This window comes from Macrobrachium nipponense, chromosome 38 (assembly GCF_015104395.2).
Source record: "Macrobrachium nipponense isolate FS-2020 chromosome 38, ASM1510439v2, whole genome shotgun sequence".
Lineage (NCBI taxonomy): Eukaryota > Metazoa > Arthropoda > Malacostraca > Decapoda > Palaemonidae > Macrobrachium > Macrobrachium nipponense.
Window position 1 is genome coordinate 12,882,729 of NC_061098.1, and position 23,074 is coordinate 12,905,802.

Sequence of the window (23,074 nt, forward strand, 5' to 3'; positions counted from 1 at the left end):
GATGAATATAGGTGAAAAGCCTCGTAAGCTGCAACTGTATATATGTATGTATATGTATGTATGTATGTATGTATGTATGTCTGTGTGTGCGTGTTTGTGACTTACCAATATCCAAAGTGTTAGCATCAACATGAGCAGGCGCTCCTGCTCTATCCAGCGTTTCAATATAGAAATGAGGAGTAAGACGGAACGTGTGCTTGGCACAAGGATCCAGGTAAGTTGCATTGTGGTAGCAGGTCGCCTGAAGGGAAAAAGGCACTGTTACAAAACGGAATTATTTAATTATAAAGGATATATAAGCTCTAAGTTCTTTTTAGTCTTTGTAATTTACATTCCACAGAAACTTGTTTAGTATTTGTCATTTTATATACTCTCAAACTGTAATATAGGTTTTAGTTTTCCAAGTATATAATGGGGTTTGATTTTCAGAACCAACATCCACTTGAGCTGCGGAAAAGTTCCATTTTCACTTCTTGCAAAAGAAAAATAATCAATAATTTATATGGAAAATATATTCCTCGTGAAAAAAATTAATACTCACATCAGGACAGGGAAATTCAGTTGTAAGGTCATCATCGATTAGAAGAGAGTATTTGTGAATTTTGTATATGGTCGGTGACAGGGTCCAGCGTAAGTAGATCCATGTAGTGCCAGCGTCTATGGCTTCAAAGTCTAGGATGTAACCTGGTGAAAGTAATTTTGCATAACAGTACTTGCTCAATAAACAGAATAATACAGGGACTGGTATCAAAAATACCATTACAAAAAGTTTACAGGAAATAGGCTTACTTTGATTTATTCTTCTTATGAAATGAGGATAAATAATGAGGATAAATTATGACAAACATTTTCTAATAACGAATGCTTAAAATGAGTGGTTTTGTGGAAATATAAAGTTTTTTGCAATAAAAGAATAATAAATATAAAATATGAATTCATGCACGAATGCCAGAAATCAGACAAAAAAAAAACTGGAAAAATAATTGGAAGCAAAAACAAGAGCTTAATTAAATGGGGTTTAGATACTTTGACACAAAAAAGGTTTAAATGGGCTTCAGATATTTAGTTGAAAAAGGTTTAAATGGGCTTCAGATATTTAGTTGAAAAAGGTTTAAATGGGCTTCAGATATTTAGGTAAAAAAGGTTTAAATGGGCTTCAGATATTTAGGTGAAAAAGGTTAAAATGGGCTTCAGATCTTTAGGTGTAAAACGTTTAAATGGGCTTCAGATATTTAGTTGAAAAAGGTTTAAATGGGCTTCAGATATTTAGGTGAAAAAGGTTTAAATGGGATTCAGATATTTAGTTGAAAAAGTTTAAATGGGCTTCAGATATTTAGAGAAAAAGGTTTAAATGGGCTTCAGATATTTAGGTGAAAAAGGTTTAAATGGGCTTCAGATATTTAGTTGAAAAAGGTTTAAATGGGCTTCAGATATTTAGGTGAAAAAGGTTTAAATGGGCTTCAGATATTTAGGTGGAAAAAGGTTTAAATGGGCTTCAGATATTTAGGTGGAAAAGGTTTAAATGGGCTTCAGATATTTTAGGTGAAAAAGGTTTAAATGGCTTCAGATCTTAGGTTGTAGTTTAAATTTGGCTCAGATATTTTTAGTTGAAAAAGGTTTAAAATGGGCTCAGATCATTTAGGCTTGTAAAAAGGTTTAAATGGGCTTCAGATATTTAGGTTGAAAAAAGGTTTAAATGGGCTTCAGATATTTAGGTGGAAAAGGTTTAAATGGGCTTCAGATATTTAGGTGAAAAAGGTTTAAATGGGCTTCAGATATTTAGGTGAAAAAGGTTTAAATGGGCTTCAGATATTTAGGTGAAAAAGGTTTAAATGGGCTTCAGATATTTAGGTGAAAAAGGTTTAAATGGGCTTCAGATATTTAGGTGAAAAAGGTTTAAATGGGCTTCAGATATTTAGGTGAAAAAGGTTTAAATGGCTTTCAGATATTTAGGTGAAAAAGGTTCTTAAATGGGCTTCAGATATTTAGTTGAAAAAAGGTTTAAATGGGCTTCAGATATTTAGGTGGAAAAAGGAAAAAGGTAAATGGGCTTCAGATATTTAGTTGAAAAAAGGAAAAAGTTTCGGATTTTAAAAGGGCTTGCAGATATTTAGGTGAAAAAGGTTTAAATGGGCTTCAGATATTTAGGTGAAAAAGGTTTAAATGGGCTTCAGATATTTAGGTGAAAAAGGTTTAAATGGGCTTCAGATATTTAGGTGAAAAAGGTTTAAATGGGCTTCAGATATTTAGGTGAAAAAAGGTTTTAAAGTGGCTTCAAGATATTTTAGGTTTGAAAAAGGTTTATGGGCTTCATATTTAGGTTGAAAAAGGTTTAAATGCGCTTCAGATATTTTTAGGGAAAAAGGTTTAAATGGGCTTCAGATTAAAAAAATTTTAAAGGGTTGAATTAAAAGTTGGTTTAAATGGGCTTCAGATAATTTAGGGTGAAAAAGGGTTTAAATGGGCCTTTCAGATAATTTAGGTTGAAAAAGGCTTTAAATGGGCCTTTCCAAAAAGGAAATATTTAGATTGTGAAAAAAGGTTTAAATGGGCCTTTCAGAAATATTTAGGGTTTGAAAAAAGGTTTAAAATGGGCTTCAGATATTTAGGTTGAAAAAGGTTTAAATGGGCTTTCAGATGGAAAAAAATTTAAAGGGCAGAAAAAAGGTAAAAATTTTAAATGGGCTTCAGAATTTATGGTTAAAGGGTTGAAAAAGGTTTAAAAAAGGCTTTAAACAGATATTTGGTTAAAAAAGTGAAAACAAAAGGTTTTTAAATGGGGCGGTTCAGGAGAAAATTTTAAAGGGTTTCGAAAAAGGTTTAAAAAAGGGCTTCCAGATAAAAATTTTAAAGGGCGAATTTTGGTAAAAAGGTTTAAAAGGGCTTTCAGGATATTTAGGTTGAAAAAGGTTAAAATGGGCCTTCAGTATTTAGGGTGAAAAAAGGTTTTAAATGGGCTTCAAGGATATTTAGGGATGAAAAAAAAGGTTTTAAAATTTGGGCTTTTCAGATATTTACGTTGAAAAATTTGTTTAAAAATTTAAATGGGCTGCAGAGATTTAGTTGAAAAAGGTTTAAATGGGCTTCAGATATTTAGTTGAAAAAGGTTTAAATGGGCTTCAGATATTTAGGTGAAAAACGTTTAATTGGGCTTCAGATATTTAGTTGAAAAGGGTTTAAACTGGCTTCAGATATTTAGGTGAAAAAGGTTTAAATGGCTTCAGATATTTAGGAGAAAAAGGTTTAAATGGGCTTCAGATATTTAGGTGAAAAAGGTTTAAATGGGCTTCAGAGATTTAGTTGAAAAAGGTTTAAATGGGCTTCAGATATTTAGTTGAAAAAGGTTTAAATGGGCTTCAGATATTTAGGCGAAAAAGGTTTAAACTGGCTTCAGATATTTAGGTGAAAAAGGTTTAAATGGGCTTCAGATATTTAGGTGAAAAAGGTTTAAACTGGCTTCAGATATTTAGGTGAAAAAGGTTTAAATGGGCTTCAGATATTTAGGTGAAAAAGGTTTAAATGGGCTTCAGATATTTAGTTGAAAAGGTTTAAATGGGCTTCAGAAAATTAGTTCGAAAAAAGTTTAAGTATACTCTGTTTTTTCCATCTGTCCACCCGCCTGTGGTGTTTGGGTATGGTAACACTGCGTCCCAGGCTTTAGATAGTTGCATTGAGCTTACATTCAACAATAATAACAATATCCTATTTCGAATATTAACGGTGTAATTCGCATACATTAAATTATTATAAAACTTTTCAGTTGCAAATGTACACCCAGATACCCTTTTATTTACCTAAAACTTACAGATTGCGTAACTATCTAAAGCCCGAGACGCTGTGTTACCATACGCAAACACCACAGGCGGGTGGACAGATGGAAAAAAATAGAGTATAGGCTCCAGATACTTATCAGAAAAAATTAAAATGGGCTCCAGTTGTTTATTCGACAAAAATTTTTCAAAAGGACATCGGTTACTTTACGGAAAAGGTGTAAATGTGCTTCAGATATTCAGTAAAAAAAAGATTAATGGGCTTCAGTTACTTTATGGAAAAAATTGTAAATGGGCTTCAAATATTTATTGGAAAAAAAGGCTTGAATGGGCTTCACATATTTAGTAAAGAACATTCTAAATGGGCTTCAGTTTAGTAAAAAAAATAGTTTAAATATGCTTCAGTTATCAAATATTTGGTGAAAAACAATGTTTAAATAAGCTTCAGGTATTTTGTGAGAAGTATAAAGATTCTTCAGTCAACTGAAAATTTTTTAAATGGGCTTCAGATATTTAGTAAGAAAGTTTTAAATGGGCTCCAGATATTCAGTGGAAATTCAGCTGAAAAAAAAAGTTTAAATAAGCTTCCGATAATTATGACCAACTTAGATATGAAAGCTTCCTTTTCCCACAAGAGTACTTGAGTCAAACGCAAGGCAAGACATGGCCGTACCTCCAATAGCACCCATATCAATTTTGCATTTCCCGACATTCCCAACCCCATCAACTCCGATGATTTCCGACTGCGGAGAGCAGCACGTCGACACGTGTGTGACCTCCACAGGCTTCGTTGATCCTGGAGGGAAGGATTCGACAGCTGTCGAAAGTCCATCGGGCTTGACATAGGCGGCTGTCAGGCCTGAAATGGGTGCAATTAAAAAATCAAGACACCTGGTGATTTCCTTTCGATAATTGTGAGAAATAATATTGGCAGCAATTAAGAAATCAACACAGTGATTTCCTCTTAATAACTATGAGGAATAAAATTAGCAGCAACTAAAAAGATCAAGACAGTGATTTCCTTTTAATAATTATGCAAGAACTAAACAATCACGACAGTGATTTCCTATTAGTAATTATGAGAATTACAAGAAATGAAATTGGCAGCAGTTAAAAAACCTAGACACAGTGGTTTCCTTGTGATAATTGAGAAATAAAATTGGCAGCAAATAGATATCCTTAACGCATAGTAATCTCCTTTTGATAATAATGAAAAAATTGGCAGCAATTAAAAAAAACATATCTCAAAGTGAATTTACTTTAATAATTATGAGAAATAAAATTGTCAGCAATTAAAAATCAAGACACAGTGATTTCCTTTTGATAATGATGAGATACAAAATTGGCAGCAATTAAAAATATAACTAAGTGAATTTTTTTTCATAACCTTCAAAAATAGAGGGATGTTCTGGCAAGTGGGGTGACGTGATTAAGACATAGTTGAATGTCTTAATCCCCCTTCAATTAAGACTGCAAGAGGACATTCATAGGAAATGAACAGCTAGCCATGATTAGTCAATCTATTTGGATACCAATTTGGTATCCAAATTAATATCTCATGTATTGATGCTTTTGGTCTTAAATTACAGTTACAGGCAGTCCCCGGGTTACAACGGGGGTTCTGTTCTTGAGACGCGTCGTAAGCCGAAAATCGTCGTAAGCTTTGGGTGCATTGAAAACTATGTAAACTACATTCTTATGGCATTTTTCATCAAAAAACCTTCAAATATTGATTATTTTGCATTTTTGGTGTCATATTTCATCTCCCAGATGAGCGTTGTAGGCGTCGTAATCCTGGAACATGAGTCGTAACTCTGGAACATGCTTTGTAACCCTGGAAATAACGTCTATTGACAAGCGTCGTAACCTCGGAACGTCGTAAGCCGACACCGTCGTAACCCGGGGACTGCCTACATATACTCTAACGAGAGACCAAATTAAATGCCAGACTTACCAGATCCTTTATCTTGCAAAGTAGCAACAGCTGTCCAGTTCTTTTGATCACATATTCCATTATAAATGAATCCTGTGCAGTCTGGCTCAGTGTCCAAGACACATGTTGGAGGGTCAAGGTCATCTTTCTGACAATGAAAAGGAAACAAGAACTAATTTTTTTTTCTTTGGTTTTTTGACAAATATTATACAGATGTGATTTCAAGACTTCTTAAAAGTAAGTATGAATAAGGAATATCTTACAATAACTTTATCTAAAGGGGCAAATTTCTGTGATCAGCCATAATGCATCTTATCCAGTTACACAAAACTGAGAATATATGTACTTAATCAGGCAAGAAGATGTGTACATGTATACACTCACTAAAGTACAAAATATACAAGTACACACTCACTAAAGTACAATATATATATATATATATATATATATATATATATATATATATATATATATATATATATATATATATATATAACCCAACTGCTTTCATCATAAAGTACTCACGGATAAAACATAAAACTGTGTGACTGCACTGTTCACTGACTGAGTTTGTTTGAGTGACTGGGCAGTCACAGTCACCGTGCTAACTGTTCCTGGCTTTTCGTTGAGACCCACGTGAAAGTGGGCTGTCACAGTAGCTGATCCATTGGTTGGTATATGAACTCTGGAAAGATAAAAAATATAAAACTTACGTGCGAATAAAATCACTCAGAACATAAATATAAATTCACAAAGGTAATACCCTTTATCTTTGCTGAAATAAGGTCAACAGGTTGTTTATCTTGTAGGTCTCTGCATCAAAGGTACTAATTTATGATTTTAGAAATTGAGAAATTCATGAGTTATGATTGTTACTTGTCATTTTGGCACTGTATTGTTTGTGAAATATGTTTATGCAAGGTAAGGATAGAAATAGACAAAAAATTATGTAACCATGTATATATATGTATATACATACATACATATAAGTATATATGGAGAGAGAGAGAGAGAGAGGAGACTGAGAGAGGGACGAGACCGAGATGAGAGAGAGAAGAGAGAGAGGCGAGAGAGAGAGAGAGAGAGAGAGAGAGAGAGAGCATTCTATCCCCTTATTTTCTAACAATGAGACATTTAGGATGCTTTCTGTCATCCTCCACTTAAACCAGATAAAAATAAACAACACAAACCTGGGAGGAACCATCATGGTCAGGTAGTCTTTATCATCAGTCCCAGTGATATCAAAGTCTGACTCGATGCCGTAGTTCGTCACCAAGAAGTCTGCTTGGGCGTTGTATCCGGGAAGAGCAGAGAGATCATCAGTTCTGGCAAGAACCTCCACACTGGCAGTCACGGGGACCATCATTACAGGAAGAATTCGACAGAAGACGTTGCCTGTAAGTGTAAGTGGGGTTTAGAGAGCTGCCTGCACTGGTGTTGCCAGTAAGGTATGAGAAGGATCGAGCTATTATTATTTGTAGAGAATATTGGTTATTAGGAGGGTTGAAATATTGTTATCTTGACTTAAAAAAAGCCTGTATTGTTTTTCTTTTTTTTGGTAGTTAGGAAAAGTAAGGACTGAGCTATTATTTGAGACTGTTGGTTAGGTGTAAAGAGTATGAATCATTATTTTCATAATTTAGGAATTAAGGTTTAGAAAATTGTTTGTACAGACACATTGCCTGAAGAAGTTTGGAGGTACTGAAAAAATGTGTCTGTAATGCTGATGATAGTAAGGTGAAAATGGACTGAACTGCCTGCATAGACACTAAGAGTTGCTAAGATAAATTCCAGTAAAATTTTTGGCAGTAAGGTAAGGAGGGATAGAGCTTTTATTTGTATAGAATGCAGGTTAGGTGTAAGGAAGTTGAATATTGTTTCGTGGACTTAGGAGTTATTTTAACCTATCAGTTGGATAGGAATAAATTACATTACTTTTAAACACGTGAAGGAACTAAATTACATATTCTTAATGAATAAAAGGTGAGTAAACTGTTGTCAATATAAGTAAACTGAGAAAGAGGATCAGCACATAAAATGAAGTTAGAAAATAGTTTATAAAAATACTGACTGACCCAACAATAACTATCAGAATAATGATAGATTTCAACGTTTTCTAGATGAACAGATGTGTCTTAAGATTTTTACTGTCTATTGGGTAAAGAGTGATTCCTGCTTATCTGTTATTGCGATCATAGCGGAAGGGTTGCTTGTAGGAATAAGAAAGAGATATGATCCCTTTAAAGCTGAGGAATGAAAATACAATTACAATGCGTGAAGCGGCTAAACTGAATTAAATTCTATATGTTACATTCAATTACTTGAGAGAACTCACTCAACAGGTCAGCTTGACTTTACAGGATTGAGTCATAACCCAATGACATGCTCAATGACTTCAGCATGTCAGTGTGCATTAAATCTTTCTTGAAACTGAGCTGTCCTGGGTGACCAAAACTGATTCAAAATTTATAAACTGACCTGAGTGCACAGAATATCATCAAAACTGCAATTTTTTTAGAACTTAAAGAGATATCTAACTCATGGTAACGTTCAGACACATGACAAATTAACAGATGCAATTACACAGCTTTTTTAAATGACAACAGACCAGAGTGCACATGGCCATAGAGCTTGACGTAGAATGGTTCCTCAGGGAGAGGCTCTGATCGTATGTAGAATTCGTCATCTATGTCACCACTATAGTTGATTGTTCTCAAAGTTGTACCAGTCTGGAATATTAATGGGATTAATACATCAAATGAGCTATAGGAGCATTAAAGAAATATTCTTACAAATATATATACAGTGGAACACCCGTATTCACGTTCTCCGGATTCGTGGACTCACACATTCGCGTATTTCTCTCGGGAACGTTTCCTGGCATTATTTGCGGAAAATTAGCATATTCGCTGTATTTTTCTGTGAGAACTATCCACAAATTCCTGTGCTTTTTTATTAGTTTCATCATAAAATGCACTTTTTGTGATAAAACTATTAAAAAACCAGGTATAAAAATTTTTAAGGGTTTTTCTTGAGTTTTAACTAACAAAATAGGCTGTTTTCAGCATTTTTATAGGGGTTCCAACTATTCACGGGTTCTAACTATTCAAGGGGGGGGGGACGTCTGGTACGCACCCCGTAAGTGCAGGGGGACCACTGTATATATATATACTATATATATATATATATATATATATATATATATATATATATATATATAAATTTTTTACTAACAGGACCTCATTGAAACTGGATGGTATAACTTTTAAAAATAAATATCTCTGCTTGATACCATCCAGTTTCAACAAGGTCCTATTAGTAATTGTATTAATGCACAGAACTATTATGTAAGTGATAAAGTTAAGTAATATATATATATATATATATATATATATATATATATATATATATGATAATATATATATAATATATATATATATATATATATATATATATATTATATATATATATAAGTATATATAATAATATATAACATTACACATCTGATCAACATGTTACAAAAAAAAGAAATCTTACTGCATCAGCATATTCAATGTGGCTCACATCCTCAACGTTGCTCTCCATATACCCAATCAGAAGGACATCCAGATAATAGACAGTGTCTGGAAGACAATTATGTGAAACAGAAGTACTGGTATAAAACAAAAGACTATAAAACTATAACACTAATAACCTTTATCTAGAAGCAAATGATGCACCTTCTGGGTAATGAATAAAACCAAATGAACTTTGTAAATTTTGCAGCATTGCATTGATGATGATGAGAATTCTCACTGCAAATCCATGTAACAAAACTGTCTGGGAAAGACTGAGAGAGGCAACAATAATCCTTCGTAAAATAGTAAATGTAAGTAAAAGGTGAATGATTAGTTTGTAAGCAATTAAAATTACGACTTATGATCATTTCTATAAGTGTAAGGTGCTCGATTACTCTGAAAGTCATTACAAAGGCAACCTTTAACATTTTCTAAAGACTTGATGTGGAAGGCAATGAACACAGCATAATTTACATGTACTTTGTGTGATGAATTTTATTTGGATACCAATAGCGAAAAGTGGTGTTTGGTACTTTATGTAATGCAGGATACATAGTACAAGATATGACAAGGGTAGTGTCTGGATATTAATTATGGGAAATAAGATGGAGCAACACAGTTCACTTCAATGCATCTAGTAAATAATGGTGAGACTAAGTGTCATCATATTTATAAAAAAAATTGAAATCCATTTCACTTTCTTATCAATGCCTCAACAAAACCTGTGAATAATAGATATTTATGGGTAATCAATTCCTTGTGAGTGAGCTCACACAATCCTTAGCTCCTTGTCCTTTAAAAACTGTTCCCTCATATGTATAACCTCATGTTTTTACTTTAAAGCTATTACCAAATAACAATTACCTCATGTTTTACTTTAAGCTATTACCAAATAACAATTACCTCATGTTTTACTTTAAGCTATTACCAAATAACAATTACCTCATGTTTTACCTTAAACCTATTAACAATAAATATCTTGACTTTTACACACACATTATCATTCCATATGCAAATTTACCCTTGGCAGTTGAAATCGGGATGAGGCATTGTTGTTTCATCTGAAAAAATCTTTGATTTTATTATCATAGTTCTTATCTCAGGGAAGGAAATATGAATTCTATGTTCATGATTCTACTCAAATTTGGCTCTCTCAAAGAAAATAAGAGGGAATATGAATTCTATCTTCATCAGTCTTCAAGTTTTAACTGCCCTCTCTCTCTCTCTCTCTCTCTCTCTCTCTCTCTCTCTCTTCTTACTTGTCAGGGGCCTTCCGTTGATGTCCCTGTAATGGGGGTGAGGCGGTGAAGGGTCCAGAACAGAGAAACCTCCGACCCAGTTCAGCGTCGAATTGCCCGTGACAACGATATCATAGAAATCGGAGGATTCCACTTCGAGGCGCCACTTCCCATGATGGAGATTGTGGAACCCTATTGCCCGGAATCCTTCGGTGTACACGACAATCTCGACGTCAGGATCGGATTCCAAGGAGCCCTGGTCCTTCAGGTTGAAGACCTTGCCTGGACAGGAATGGAATGGTTGGTGAAGGATTTCAGTAATATAATTCAGGATTTTGTCATGGTTTATTGAAATTAATTAGGTATTTGTGTTTTATTGTCTGTGTTAATTCTGATTCTACTATCAGTGTAAAGGTGGTATAATAAACTATTGTTAACATTAACCGTATGATGAGTTTTATCTTTGGATTAGAGTTTCCTTCACCTTGTATCATGAAACTCGGATAGACCAACCAAAAGGCAGTACCAAGGAAGTTAAACTTTTAAAGCAACACCTAAGTAATTCCCACCAACGTCCACCCCAATTCCACAACGACGAAAACAATGCCATAAAAATGCTAAATTATTCAGAGTCCCTGACCATGATATGTCAAAAACGCAGGAGCTCAGTCAGTATAAACGTGAAGTCAGATATGGGGACTAGAATTCTGCTATTTCCAGTTATATAATTAAACTGTATCACTGTGTCCACTGTAATATATGCTGCACTGTTTTTCAGGAGCAGTTATCTCCCTCAATCCAACGAACAAAGAAACTATTAATATTTACGAAAGGTCCATTTCATGAACTAACTTGCCAACAATTTATTTAATCAGTAACAGCCCCAAACTAACATGGTTTCTGAGCAAAACACTTTTTAGTTCAGTGAGTAATTAGACTCCTCACTTACTTCATTCCTGAGAAAAGTCAGAAAACTGACATATTCACGATTGAATTCTTAAATAGGCTTTCCTATATATATAATCAATCGAATGAATAGCAGCTCTGAGCTAACCTGCTTTCCATAATTATCATTCAGAAGATGGAGCATATTCATAAGGAACAAGTCCACATGGACCATTGGCTAAAAATTCAAGCTTCCAAAGAATATCATGACGTTCATTAGGAAGAGCAGAAGGTAACGGAAAATACAGAATGAAACGCTTTTTAGTTCATTGGGTTCTCAATAGCTTACCAGTCATATCTTTCAGATGACATCTCTTGACTGTCCCTGCTACCCGGAGTTCGAAGTCAAAGACCGAATCGTCAATGGGTATGTCGATTTCTTGATGCCCAGTCACGGCCTTCAGAATTACGATGTCTACCTGAAATTACATATCCAAATAATTAAATTTTGAATGACATAAATTTCATAGCAGATGGATATTTAAGTCAGGCTCAAATATAAACGCTATTGATGGTGAGAAACCGGGTAATGAAGGTACTATAGAGGTATCGTGTAATAGCACATGGATGTAGTACCGACATTTACATAAAAGTCAACTTAGATAACTGAAGACTAAAGGCAATGCTCTTAGATGCATATTGAGGATATTAGAATGAGAGAGATATCTTTGAAAGGGTAAGCAAGGTGAACAGCCATGATACATAATATTTTTAAGCCACCTCAATAAAGGGCAGACGGTTAATCAGAAAAATTATATATAGCATACATATGAATAATTGTATGCATACGTGTGGGTATGCATATTTGGGGTATGGACATTCCTATGCATATCTCGCAAGATTCCTTTGCAGAAACAATTCCCCTTTCCATCATCATTGCCTTCAATCTGGTAAATATATATATAAAGAATACAAAAAGCTCCAGGAAGCAGTTGCTCGTTCGTTGCGGGATTATCTTGCTGTCTCCTCCGTCATGAATGATGAATTGGGGAGGAAGCTGCTTGGTTATAAATACTCCCTACACGTAATTTTTCATCGTTCTTCATCATTCATCCGTCATCAATCTTTGCCCTCGGTTCTTAAAGTACGGTGGCGAGTGTACCCAGTTTTCTCGGAGTTCATCATAATGTATACGTTGGAGGACTTACGATGATACGAGAGAGAGAGAGAGAGAGAGAGAGAGAGAGAGAGAGAGAGAGAGAGAAGAGAGAACTTTTAACTGGAATTTATTCTTTCTTTACAAATTCGTAAAAAAAAAATATATTCAGATCAATCTCTGATATCCAGATTATCTTAGTGCAGAGACCAATAATGTCTTTCAATTTCCTAGCAGTATATCACTTTCAATTTTACAGATTCTCAGAAAGGGAAACATGTGAAATTCTAATTTACCGATGTTATATTTCATCCAAGTGGAATAAACTGAATTTATCATTTTTAAAACGATATACGTATCTAGTCTTTGACAATTTCTGGGTAAAAATATGACAAGACTCCGCAGATTCATATTCATTTCATATATATAATATATATATATATATATATATATATATATATATATATATATATATATATACATACATATGTGTGTGTGTGTACATTCGTGCGTTACCAAGACTTCACTGACACTCGTCCGGTAATCCAGACTGAGCGAAAACCACCCTTTACATGAGCCTGCAGTGCCTTCATTAAAGCTTGCATTCAACAGCTCCGGTGGAAATATGATCCCCCTTTTTTAAGTCTAATAATTCAAGCGCTGATTAATCTAATTCTGCTGCTCCGCGGCCTTCGTAAAACGTGTCATTTTGGCTTCGACGGATACTTCATAAATTTCATAAATTTCGACGACAAATAATGGATGGAATCGATTTATTTAATATGAATAATTCACCCCCCAGCGTGACTGAAAGCCCTCTGTCTGAAATGTGGGGAAATGAAATCAGGGTGGAAAAAAATAATATGGTTTATTTTGTAACTTTTTAAATATTGTGATGACTTCTGTCCATCGGTTTTTTTCTGTCCACCTTCAGATCTTAGAAACTACTGAGTCTAGAGGGCTGCAAATTTGTTACGTTGATCATCCACCCTCAAATCATCAAACATACCAAACTGCAGCCCTCTAACCTCAGTAGTTTTCAAGATCCGAGAGCAGACAATAAAAGGGAGGACAGAAAAAAGTGCGGACAGACAAAAAAAAAGCCAGCACAATAGTTTTCTTTGACAGAAAACCAAAAGGCTGAAAGACAAATCCAATACATTCTATTTCTGTCAGCAAAACAAAATACAACCAGCATTTCGAAAGAAACGATAAAACGTGAATGGCCGAGATAAATTTGCTAATGAAAAACAAACGCCAATTTAATGAACAATATTATTTCATGCATAAACAAACACCCACTTGTATCAAACCAGTCGTGGAAAAATATATTGTTTGCGTTTTCACTGATTAAAAACAAACTTCCACCTCTACTCACACACAACTGTCACGGGAAAAAAAAATACGATGAAAAATTTGTTGCCAGTGCCAAAAATGTTAAATATATAGGGTATTACTTCAGTACTAAAAACGCTCAGCATTTATTGCTAAGTATAGGGAATGCATTAATACTAAAAATGCTCTGCATTTATTTCATATACACAACCATATGATTATGCAATGGCTTCAAGCAGTTCATGAAAACAAAAGCGATTTGGTGAACTCATTTTCCATTCACTCAGCATGGAAACTAGGCCTACTTCCGTTGGTTTAAAAGTACCAGCAACAAAGGGTTGGGACTATGATTTGCACATATTTCTCTACTCACTCAACAAGAAAACTAGGCCCAAATATGTTGGTTTAGAAGTATTAGGCTTACATATCATTGGTTTTAGAAGTATTAGGCCTTCATACCATTAGTTTAGGAGTATTAGGCTAACATACTGTTGGTTTAGAAGTATTAGGCTTCCATATCATTGGTTTTAGAAGTATGAGGCCTACATACCATTAGTTTAGAAGTGTTAGGCCTACATACTGTTGGTTTAGAGGTATGAGGCCTACATATTGTTGGTTTAGAAGACCTACATACTGTATACTGTTGGTTTAGAAGTATTAGGCCTACATACTGTTGGTTTAGAAGTATTATGTTTACATACCATTGGCTTTAGAAGTATTAGGCCTACATGCCATTGGTTTTAGTAGTATTAGGTCTACATACTGTTGGTTTAGAAATATTAGCCCTACATACCATTGGTTTAGAAATATTAGGCCTACATACCATTGGCTCAGAAGCACCAGTAACAAAGGGTTAGACTACGATTTGCACAAAGCCTCGTAAAACCACAAGTAAAACTTAAAATGGGACTTACATTAGCACTCTCGACCCCTTCTCCGATGATCGGGGCTATGGCGTCGATATCGAACTTATCCGACGGGATGAAGAGGCCGCCGGTGATGTCGGCCAAACGCTGGTAATCGGCGATGTCCGTGATGACTTTGTTAAGGTCGAACCTCTCTTCACTGTATACTGTTGTCACCTGTGGTTTGTTTCAGATGAAGAAGAAGAATTAGAAAAGGAAGGATAATAGACCAAAAACTATTATATCTCGATGAGCATTTTCTCTAATAATTGAACCAATTCACGTAGGTGTAATTTCAATTCTACGTTGGTAAATGTGTACACTTTTATGCACTTTGTATATGGTGTTATATATAAACATGTATATACATAATATAAATAAATATATATAATATACATATATAATATATATATATATATATATATATATATATATATATATATATATATATAATGTGTGTGTGTGTACATACATTAAGCTATAAATGTCCTTCATTATCCATTCTCTCTACCTCGGTATTAAAGTATTTTCATATACATATGTTAACCGAAGGGGATTTTTTTTAGTTGAATAATAGTTTGGTCAACAAGAGGACAAAATTATTATAAACTAAAAAAAATATCCCCTTCAGTTATCATATATGAAAATATTTTAATTCCAAGGTAGAGCGAATTGGATATTAAAGGACATTTGTAGCTTAATGCGCATATATATATATATATATATATATATATATATATATATATATATATATATATATATATATATGTGTGTGTGTGTGTGTGTGTGTGTAGAATTAATTATAACATCTAATTGGTGACTGAAACAGCCAACCAAATAAAAGGCTAGACCAATATATATATATATATATATATATATATATATATATATATATATATATATATATATATATACAACATAATCCGAATCACAGAGGCTTCAATTGTTCCTCCATCAATAGTTTCCAAACCTCCCCAACCTAAGAGAAATGACCAGATACATAAAAACCTCCTAAATAAAAAGAGTTGAAAGTAAATATGTCAGTTTCCGAGGGTCGTTTGCCTCGAACATCCCGGTCACCACTCACTTAAAAAAATGGTTTTAAAAGATCACAGGAATGAAAAGATGTGATATCTTACACACAAATAGCTTCAAAGGTTAGTGAACCGTTTCCTCTATCGTGAATTAGCTGGTTTGCCACTCACTACACGTATAGATTATTGGGAAAGCTATTCTTGTTGGCGTTTCAGTAGCACAGAACGATAGACAACAAACCAACCATATGATTTCATACATAAAAAATACATTTTCATGAGAAATCCAAACGGGTCTTCATTACTAACAAGTTTGTGCTGTTTATGTCAAATTATCAGTCAGCCATGGGTGTACTGAATATTATGAATATAAATATTATACTCATATATACATATACATATACATACACACACACACACACACACATATATATATATATATATATATATATATATATATATATATATATATATAAAATATGTATGTATGTATTATGCTACAAAATCGAGGGGGAATCCAGTCAGACCAAAACTGAGTTTGAACCTGTACCTCTGTTTTAGACATTCAACTAAACCCAACTGCCTATCAAGAGAAAGACCTCCCTATGAAAATATTCGTGTCATTGAATACTTGTTAAACCCTCATTGCCTTCTATATTTACATATCTATACGTTCGTATTTGTATTCCGAGATCCTTCAAATACTGGACATGTTACAAGCAGATAGCGAAACCATGCATTTCGCTATCTGCCTGAAATCCCAGGCAGCGCCTGGTTTTGCTATCTGCCTGTAACATATATACCTGAAAGCACTTTTGGCTTGTACCTATCACAGCATAATTGGTTTACCTTTATTTCACGTTGTTCAGCAATGGCTATATTCCCTTCCATCAGTTCTCCGTCCTTTGCTGGGGCATCAGTGAAACAGAAGATGTCTCCAAAGTTTGGGGTGTTGCTAAGTGCCAGCTGAAAGACAGTGTTAGATAAGAATTTAAAAGTAAGTAAAAATTTATAAAATTATAAATACTAAAAGGAAATAGGTTACTAAGTGCAAGCTGAAACAATGATGGCATGGAATTAAGAAAAATAAGTAAGATAATTGATAAAAAATATAAACAGTACAAGCAAATATGTTAAAAATGATATATTGTAAGTCAGTTGTTGTAGCTTTTATATATGCACATTGTAAGTCATCATATTTGTTAGGTCCATCATATTGACATATATTGATTTTTTATTTATATAGATTTTTGGCATTAAGCCAAGCACTGGGGTAACTAAGGCCATTCAGCACTGAAACGGATATTGACAGTAAAATGTTTGAAAGGTGTAACAAGAGGAAAACCTCAAAGCAGTTGCACTATGAAACAACTGTTAGGAGAGGGTGGACACTAAGATGGAATAAAGAGAATATGAACGGAGGTACAGTAAAAGGGATGGAAGTAGTTGCAGCTTGGGGCCGAAGGGATGCACATTGTCATATTGATATTCTGAGTAATGTTTAAATATGATAAAAATGCTAATACAGTTACATTCACATATTTATAAGGTCTCCATTCGCCTTAAAATCACACATTGAATTTCCAACATTTTGTTCAGCTAACTTTGCATTTGTGTCATAAATGTTTTGTTATGCATTAATACTCCTCTGTACCTATGATATTTGATATGCATCAATGCACCACGCTGGAGCATCATCATTTAACAAAAGGGCTATGCAAAAGTATGCAAAGGTATCCCTATTAAAAACTCTATTCATAATGTAAAACTATAAAAGCATGTTTGCAATTAAAAAAAATCGCGCTGCGTCTATGCCGGTCGTATTTACACAGTCGGAAATGACTCCATTTAGATATACTCTGATATTGGGAACGCCATATTCTGGTCCGTGATGTATTTCATATTATGATTTTGTAATAAAGCGTCTCTCGCTATTGCCATTGTTTAGGGGAATAAAAAGTTTGGATGGAAATGACGGGGCGGTATATGCTAGCATCCTCAAAGCAAGCTCACTTCATTTCAGTACTGGATTGGTTGTAGAAGTAGTAGTAGAATAATAATAATAATAATAATAATAATAATAATAATAATAATAATAATAATAATAATAATAATAATAATAATAATAATGGAGACACAAATTCACAATTATGTATACTTATATTGAAATAACAAATCACATTGTAGAGATGTTCTTAAATATATTTAGTAACCATATATAACTGGATTTTTTTTCTGCATTTTAAGAATCATGCTATTATGAGTATTTATTAATATATATATATATATATATATATATATATATATATATATATCATATATATATATATATATATATATATATATATATATATATATATATATATATATATATATATATATATATATTATAATGTTTTATTCCCTATGGAAGTGTAAGGTAATGAAAAATGTCAAGGTAAATCTATGGACTTGTCAGCAACTGCTTTCGAAGTTTCTTCTGTTCATTTCTGTTTTTAATTACTTTTTATTTCCAGCAGAATTACGAAGAAAAAAATGTCTTTTAAAAATAGCAAGGTTTTTCTATCCAATTCATTTTCTAGGGATTTGTTATTTTTGTATAAAAATTGCCTTTTATTTTCAGATTTTTCTCCTATTTTTTCGTGATTAAAACAGTCTGTGACCTAAAAAAATGCATATTGTCCCTGCATCTTCTTTCTTTTTGTAATCAAGACTTTACCAAAAGTAGTGGCTGTTTCTGTATCTTCTTTCTTTTGTGATTAAGACTTTAAAAAAAGCAGTGATTGTGCCTGTATTTTTTTTTCTTTGCGAACAAGACTTTACCAAAAGCAGTGACTGTTACTGTTCTTCTTTTTTGTAACCAAGATTTTACCAAATACAGTGATCACCTTCTTTACTATACCTGCAGGGCTGTCCAGTACATTTCGGGAATGTCTCCACCAAGATGCGCCTCTAATGAATTAACAGCCTCCATGAACACTTTGGGATCAGATGTTCTTGTCAAGGGACCGACGGCTTTGTTAGAAATAAAAAAAAATTATTTGGTTACTAAGAGAACCACTGAATAAAAATCATGCTAAAACATACAACGAAAAAAAAAAAATAACAAATTACTAGTGGATATGGAATGACTGGCAAAATTTAAAAAAACTAAGTATTTGTAAAATTAATCATTCGAGACTTTTCGCCAACTGAGAAATATAACAATTATTTTATCTGGTTTTTAAAATAAATTACTCATACATTTACATAGGAAGTAACACTGTTATACATTTTTAATTACATTGCATATCGGATATAAAAAAATAAGTCCTGTGTGAATTAGTGGCAAATTTATCACACCTCACATGCATGTAATATATATATATATATATATATATATATATATATATATATATATATATATATATATATATATATATATATATATAAGAAAAAAACCTTTGACAAAACGAAGTACCACAAGGTTTAATCACCACCTCTATCTTCAAACTGCACTAAGTTAAGTATATCTTAGTTTTACCAGACCACTGAGCTGATTAACAGCTCTCCTAGGGCTGGCCCGAAGGATTATATATTTTTACGTGGCTAGAAACCAATTGGTCACTTAGCAACGGGACCTACAGCTTATTGTGGGATCCGAACCACACTATATCGAGAAATGAATTTCTATATCCAGAAATAAATTCCTTTGATTCCGCGTTGGCAGAGCCGGGAATCGAACTTCGGACCACCGGATTGGCAGCCGAGCGCGAAAACCACCCGTCCAGCGAGGAACTTTCAAACTGCATTACCACTCACTTGGATCATTGAAGGGAACTAGGACGAAGAGCTCAGCCCTGGTATTATTCACGATCTGGGCCACCTGTTTCTTCACGGCTGCGATGTCCTTGCCCATAGAGGCCGTCGTGTCGATGGTGATCGAGAGAGCTGAACCGAAGTACAGGTCGAAGAAACTTCGGTATTTCTCGACACCCACTGCGTCGAGGATCACCGAGAGATAGTGGTCCGTCGCCTACGAAAGCAGATGGGGAACTGGGAGTCAAGGTTTGCGTGTTAAGTGTATATATATTTGTGTATATATTATATTATTATATATATATATATATATATATATATATATATATATATATATATATATATTATATATATATATATATATATATATATATATATAATCATTTATATATATATATATATAATCATGATATATATATAATATATATATATATATATATATATATATATATATCTAATAAAAGGAGCCCATAAAAACACCAAAATAGAGAGAAAAGTACTGTATTTCAGACTGCTGTCTCTCTCTTCAGGTATACCTGAAGAGAGTCTCTGAAATATAGTACTTTTCTCTCTATAATTTGGTGTTTTTATGGGCTCCTTTTATTAGATGGAATTCTGTTGTAACAGAACACGTTTACGAGTCATATATATATATATATATAATATATATAATAATGAATATAACATATATACACACATAACATAACATATCTATATATATATATATAATATTATATAATATTATATATATATTATATACATATATAACACAGCATCAATAAGCATATTATATAGTATTATTGATATATATATATATTATATATATATATATATATATTATATTTATATTATTGATACTACATAGTACATACATATAATTATGTAACCTGCAATGAGGCATTCACAAACGGTCAAAAATGTAATGACCTTTGACCTATAGACTGGCATTTTAATTTACCAAAGTGAAATGGACGCCTCGAAATTGTAGCTTGTTATAAAACATTTTAATACGAAGAAGCTCAGACCTTCAGCCTTTGCCATTAACGGTGAAATATGGAAGTAGAGGTATTACGGAATTACAAGCTAAAAATACATATACGTATTCAGCCGAGATATCACTTATAACCTTCAAAAATCTACAACCATAACCTTTGAACTATGTCATTTCTAGTTCCGTGATGACCTATCAATATGAAAATGTATCTTCAACGTGTAGTCAACTATGAAATATTCAATTAGTCTGAAACATGTTAGTTTTACAGATAAGAATGTAAGATTTAGGCCAAAGACCAAGCACTGGGACCTATGAGGTCATTCAGCGCTGACGGGAAAATTTTGAGTGAAGGAGGTTTGAATGTGACAGGTGGAAAATCTCGCAATTGCTCTGTGAAACAATTGTTAGCGGTAGGAAAGTAAGATGGAAGAAAGAGAATATAAACGGAGGTACAGTTAAAAGGAATGAAATACAGTGCATTGCATGAGGTTCACTGACGGCACTAACCCCCCTATAGGAGAAATAGCATTATGATTTCCCGATATGCAAGGAATATCAGAAATGCTTAAACGGTTATTAAACGCTATAATATTCAGTGGTCGAACTTGATATCATTTAATCCTTTAGAAATTGCTGTTATAGGTTACCACTTTTCACTGTCATAAGAATCCTAAGTGCTAGCCATCACAAATGTTTGACTTTGACTAATAACGAATGACTAATTACCTCCTTTCACTGAACTAATATGAAGAGCCTTTCATTAGTTTTTAAGCAATGGAATGCAACTTAAAACACATCTAGAGTATTAAAACAATGGAATGCAGTGTCAAACAGATCTAGAGTACTGAAATAATGGAACGCAACTGCAAACACATCCAGAGTATTGAAACAATGGGATGCAATTCAAACACACTTAAAGTTATTTCAACAATGGAATGCAACTTCCAGCACATCTAGAGTACCTGAAACAATGGCATGCAGCAGCTTCAGACACATCTAGAGTATTACAGCAAACGCAATACCCAGCGAATAAAAGCAGGAATTTGGAGAACTGCATTCCTACCTGCACAGCCAGTTCTGCAGCCTGTTCGTGAAGATGGTAATGAGGAGAGAAACAAGGAGAGGCTGTGTCCTTATTAATTCCTCCTTCAGCGGGAGCAGATGCGCTGTCATCTAATACACCACCGTGGCTGCATTTTCCCCCTGGAAAGAAAGGAATCTAAAAAATAAATCTGCAGTATTTTTCAATTTCAATACTTTATTTTGGCCATATTTTGGTCTGAGAAAGAAAGAATAAACAGCCTGCTTTATAAAAAAAATTAAAAGAAAAAGACACCAGAAATTAAAAAGAAGAAACAGTTTGTTTTACAAAAGAAATGAAAAGAAAAAAACTTAAATTTCGAATTTCGGGACTCCTCTTGCAAATAAGATTATGCATGTACAGAAAGGTATAAACAATAGAAAGTATTCATATGTATATATACATACACACACACATTTATTATGTATATGTTTGAAAGCTGTAACAGGAGGAGGAAGATGTCGCAATTGCACTATGAATCAATTGTTAGGAGAGGGTTGGTGAATTCAGGTACAGTAAAAGGAATGAAATTGAATGGGTTGCAGCTAGGGATGCTGCAAAGAACTTGAAGTAATGCCTTGAGGAGGTGGATTCACATTTGAGCAGCAAACCTCACCTGTCTTCGGCTTCTCGATGATAATACCATCAGCTTTGGAGTCGACGTAAGTGTAGTACCCCGAAGACAGGCCGGCTCCAGGAATCACGTTGCCTGTGCAAGGGCCCTGGTAGTATCCAAAATGGATTCATACAGTGCTCGAAATATTCGTAAAATAGAGAAAAAAAATATCCAGACACCACATTCGATATTGTGTCATGAAACATCAAAAGGGGAAGCCACAAGGAATAAATATATTAGATATTTATTAAGAATGAAGGAAAAAATATTTAGACATCTATTTCGATATCATTTTTGAAATACAAAAAGAGCAAGCCACAATATGATAAATTAGTCAGATATTTATTAAGTATGAAGGAAAAAATATATAGACATCAACTTCGATATCGTATCTTAAAATTGCTTCCCTATTAAAGTTATAAGTATATCTATTTCAAGAGACTATGAAGGTAAATTACCCCAAAGGAAAATACAAGTAATCATAGAATACAAAATGTAGCAATGAGAAACATTCTGGAGAGAGAGAGAGAGAGAGAGAGTATACCTATTTCAATAGACTATGAAGGTACATTACCCCAAGGAAAATAAAATAAATTATAAAGTACAGCAATAAAAAACATTTTGAGGAGAGAGAGTGAATATACATATTTCCTTCAGGTAAATTACCTTAAGGAAAATATAATGATAAAATACAATATATAGCAAAGAGAAACATTCTGAAGAGAGAGAGAGAGAGAGAGAGAGAGAGAGAGAGAGAGAGAGAGAGAGAGAG

The 23,074-nt window shown here is 33.5% G+C and overlaps 1 protein-coding gene across 1 annotated transcript in view; it reads right to left on the bottom strand.

Annotated features, from left to right (window-relative positions):
• The window catches only part of LOC135209881 (uncharacterized), a 33,345-nt gene that overhangs the window by 8,021 nt on the left and 2,250 nt on the right, over window positions 1-23,074 (bottom strand). Inside the window, exons 4-19 of the mRNA XM_064242636.1 lie at window positions 22,303-22,408; window positions 21,669-21,808; window positions 19,615-19,828; window positions 18,716-18,828; window positions 16,663-16,779; window positions 14,789-14,956; window positions 11,733-11,862; window positions 10,520-10,780; window positions 9,241-9,326; window positions 8,312-8,432; window positions 6,894-7,098; window positions 6,229-6,388; window positions 5,725-5,851; window positions 4,444-4,629; window positions 542-684; window positions 106-241 (exon numbers count right to left, since the gene is read on the bottom strand). Of these exons, the coding sequence (XP_064098706.1) occupies window positions 106-241; window positions 542-684; window positions 4,444-4,629; window positions 5,725-5,851; window positions 6,229-6,388; window positions 6,894-7,098; window positions 8,312-8,432; window positions 9,241-9,326; window positions 10,520-10,780; window positions 11,733-11,862; window positions 14,789-14,956; window positions 16,663-16,779; window positions 18,716-18,828; window positions 19,615-19,828; window positions 21,669-21,808; window positions 22,303-22,408 (2,413 nt within the window). The remainder of the gene's footprint in view (window positions 1-105; window positions 242-541; window positions 685-4,443; window positions 4,630-5,724; window positions 5,852-6,228; window positions 6,389-6,893; window positions 7,099-8,311; window positions 8,433-9,240; window positions 9,327-10,519; window positions 10,781-11,732; window positions 11,863-14,788; window positions 14,957-16,662; window positions 16,780-18,715; window positions 18,829-19,614; window positions 19,829-21,668; window positions 21,809-22,302; window positions 22,409-23,074) is intronic.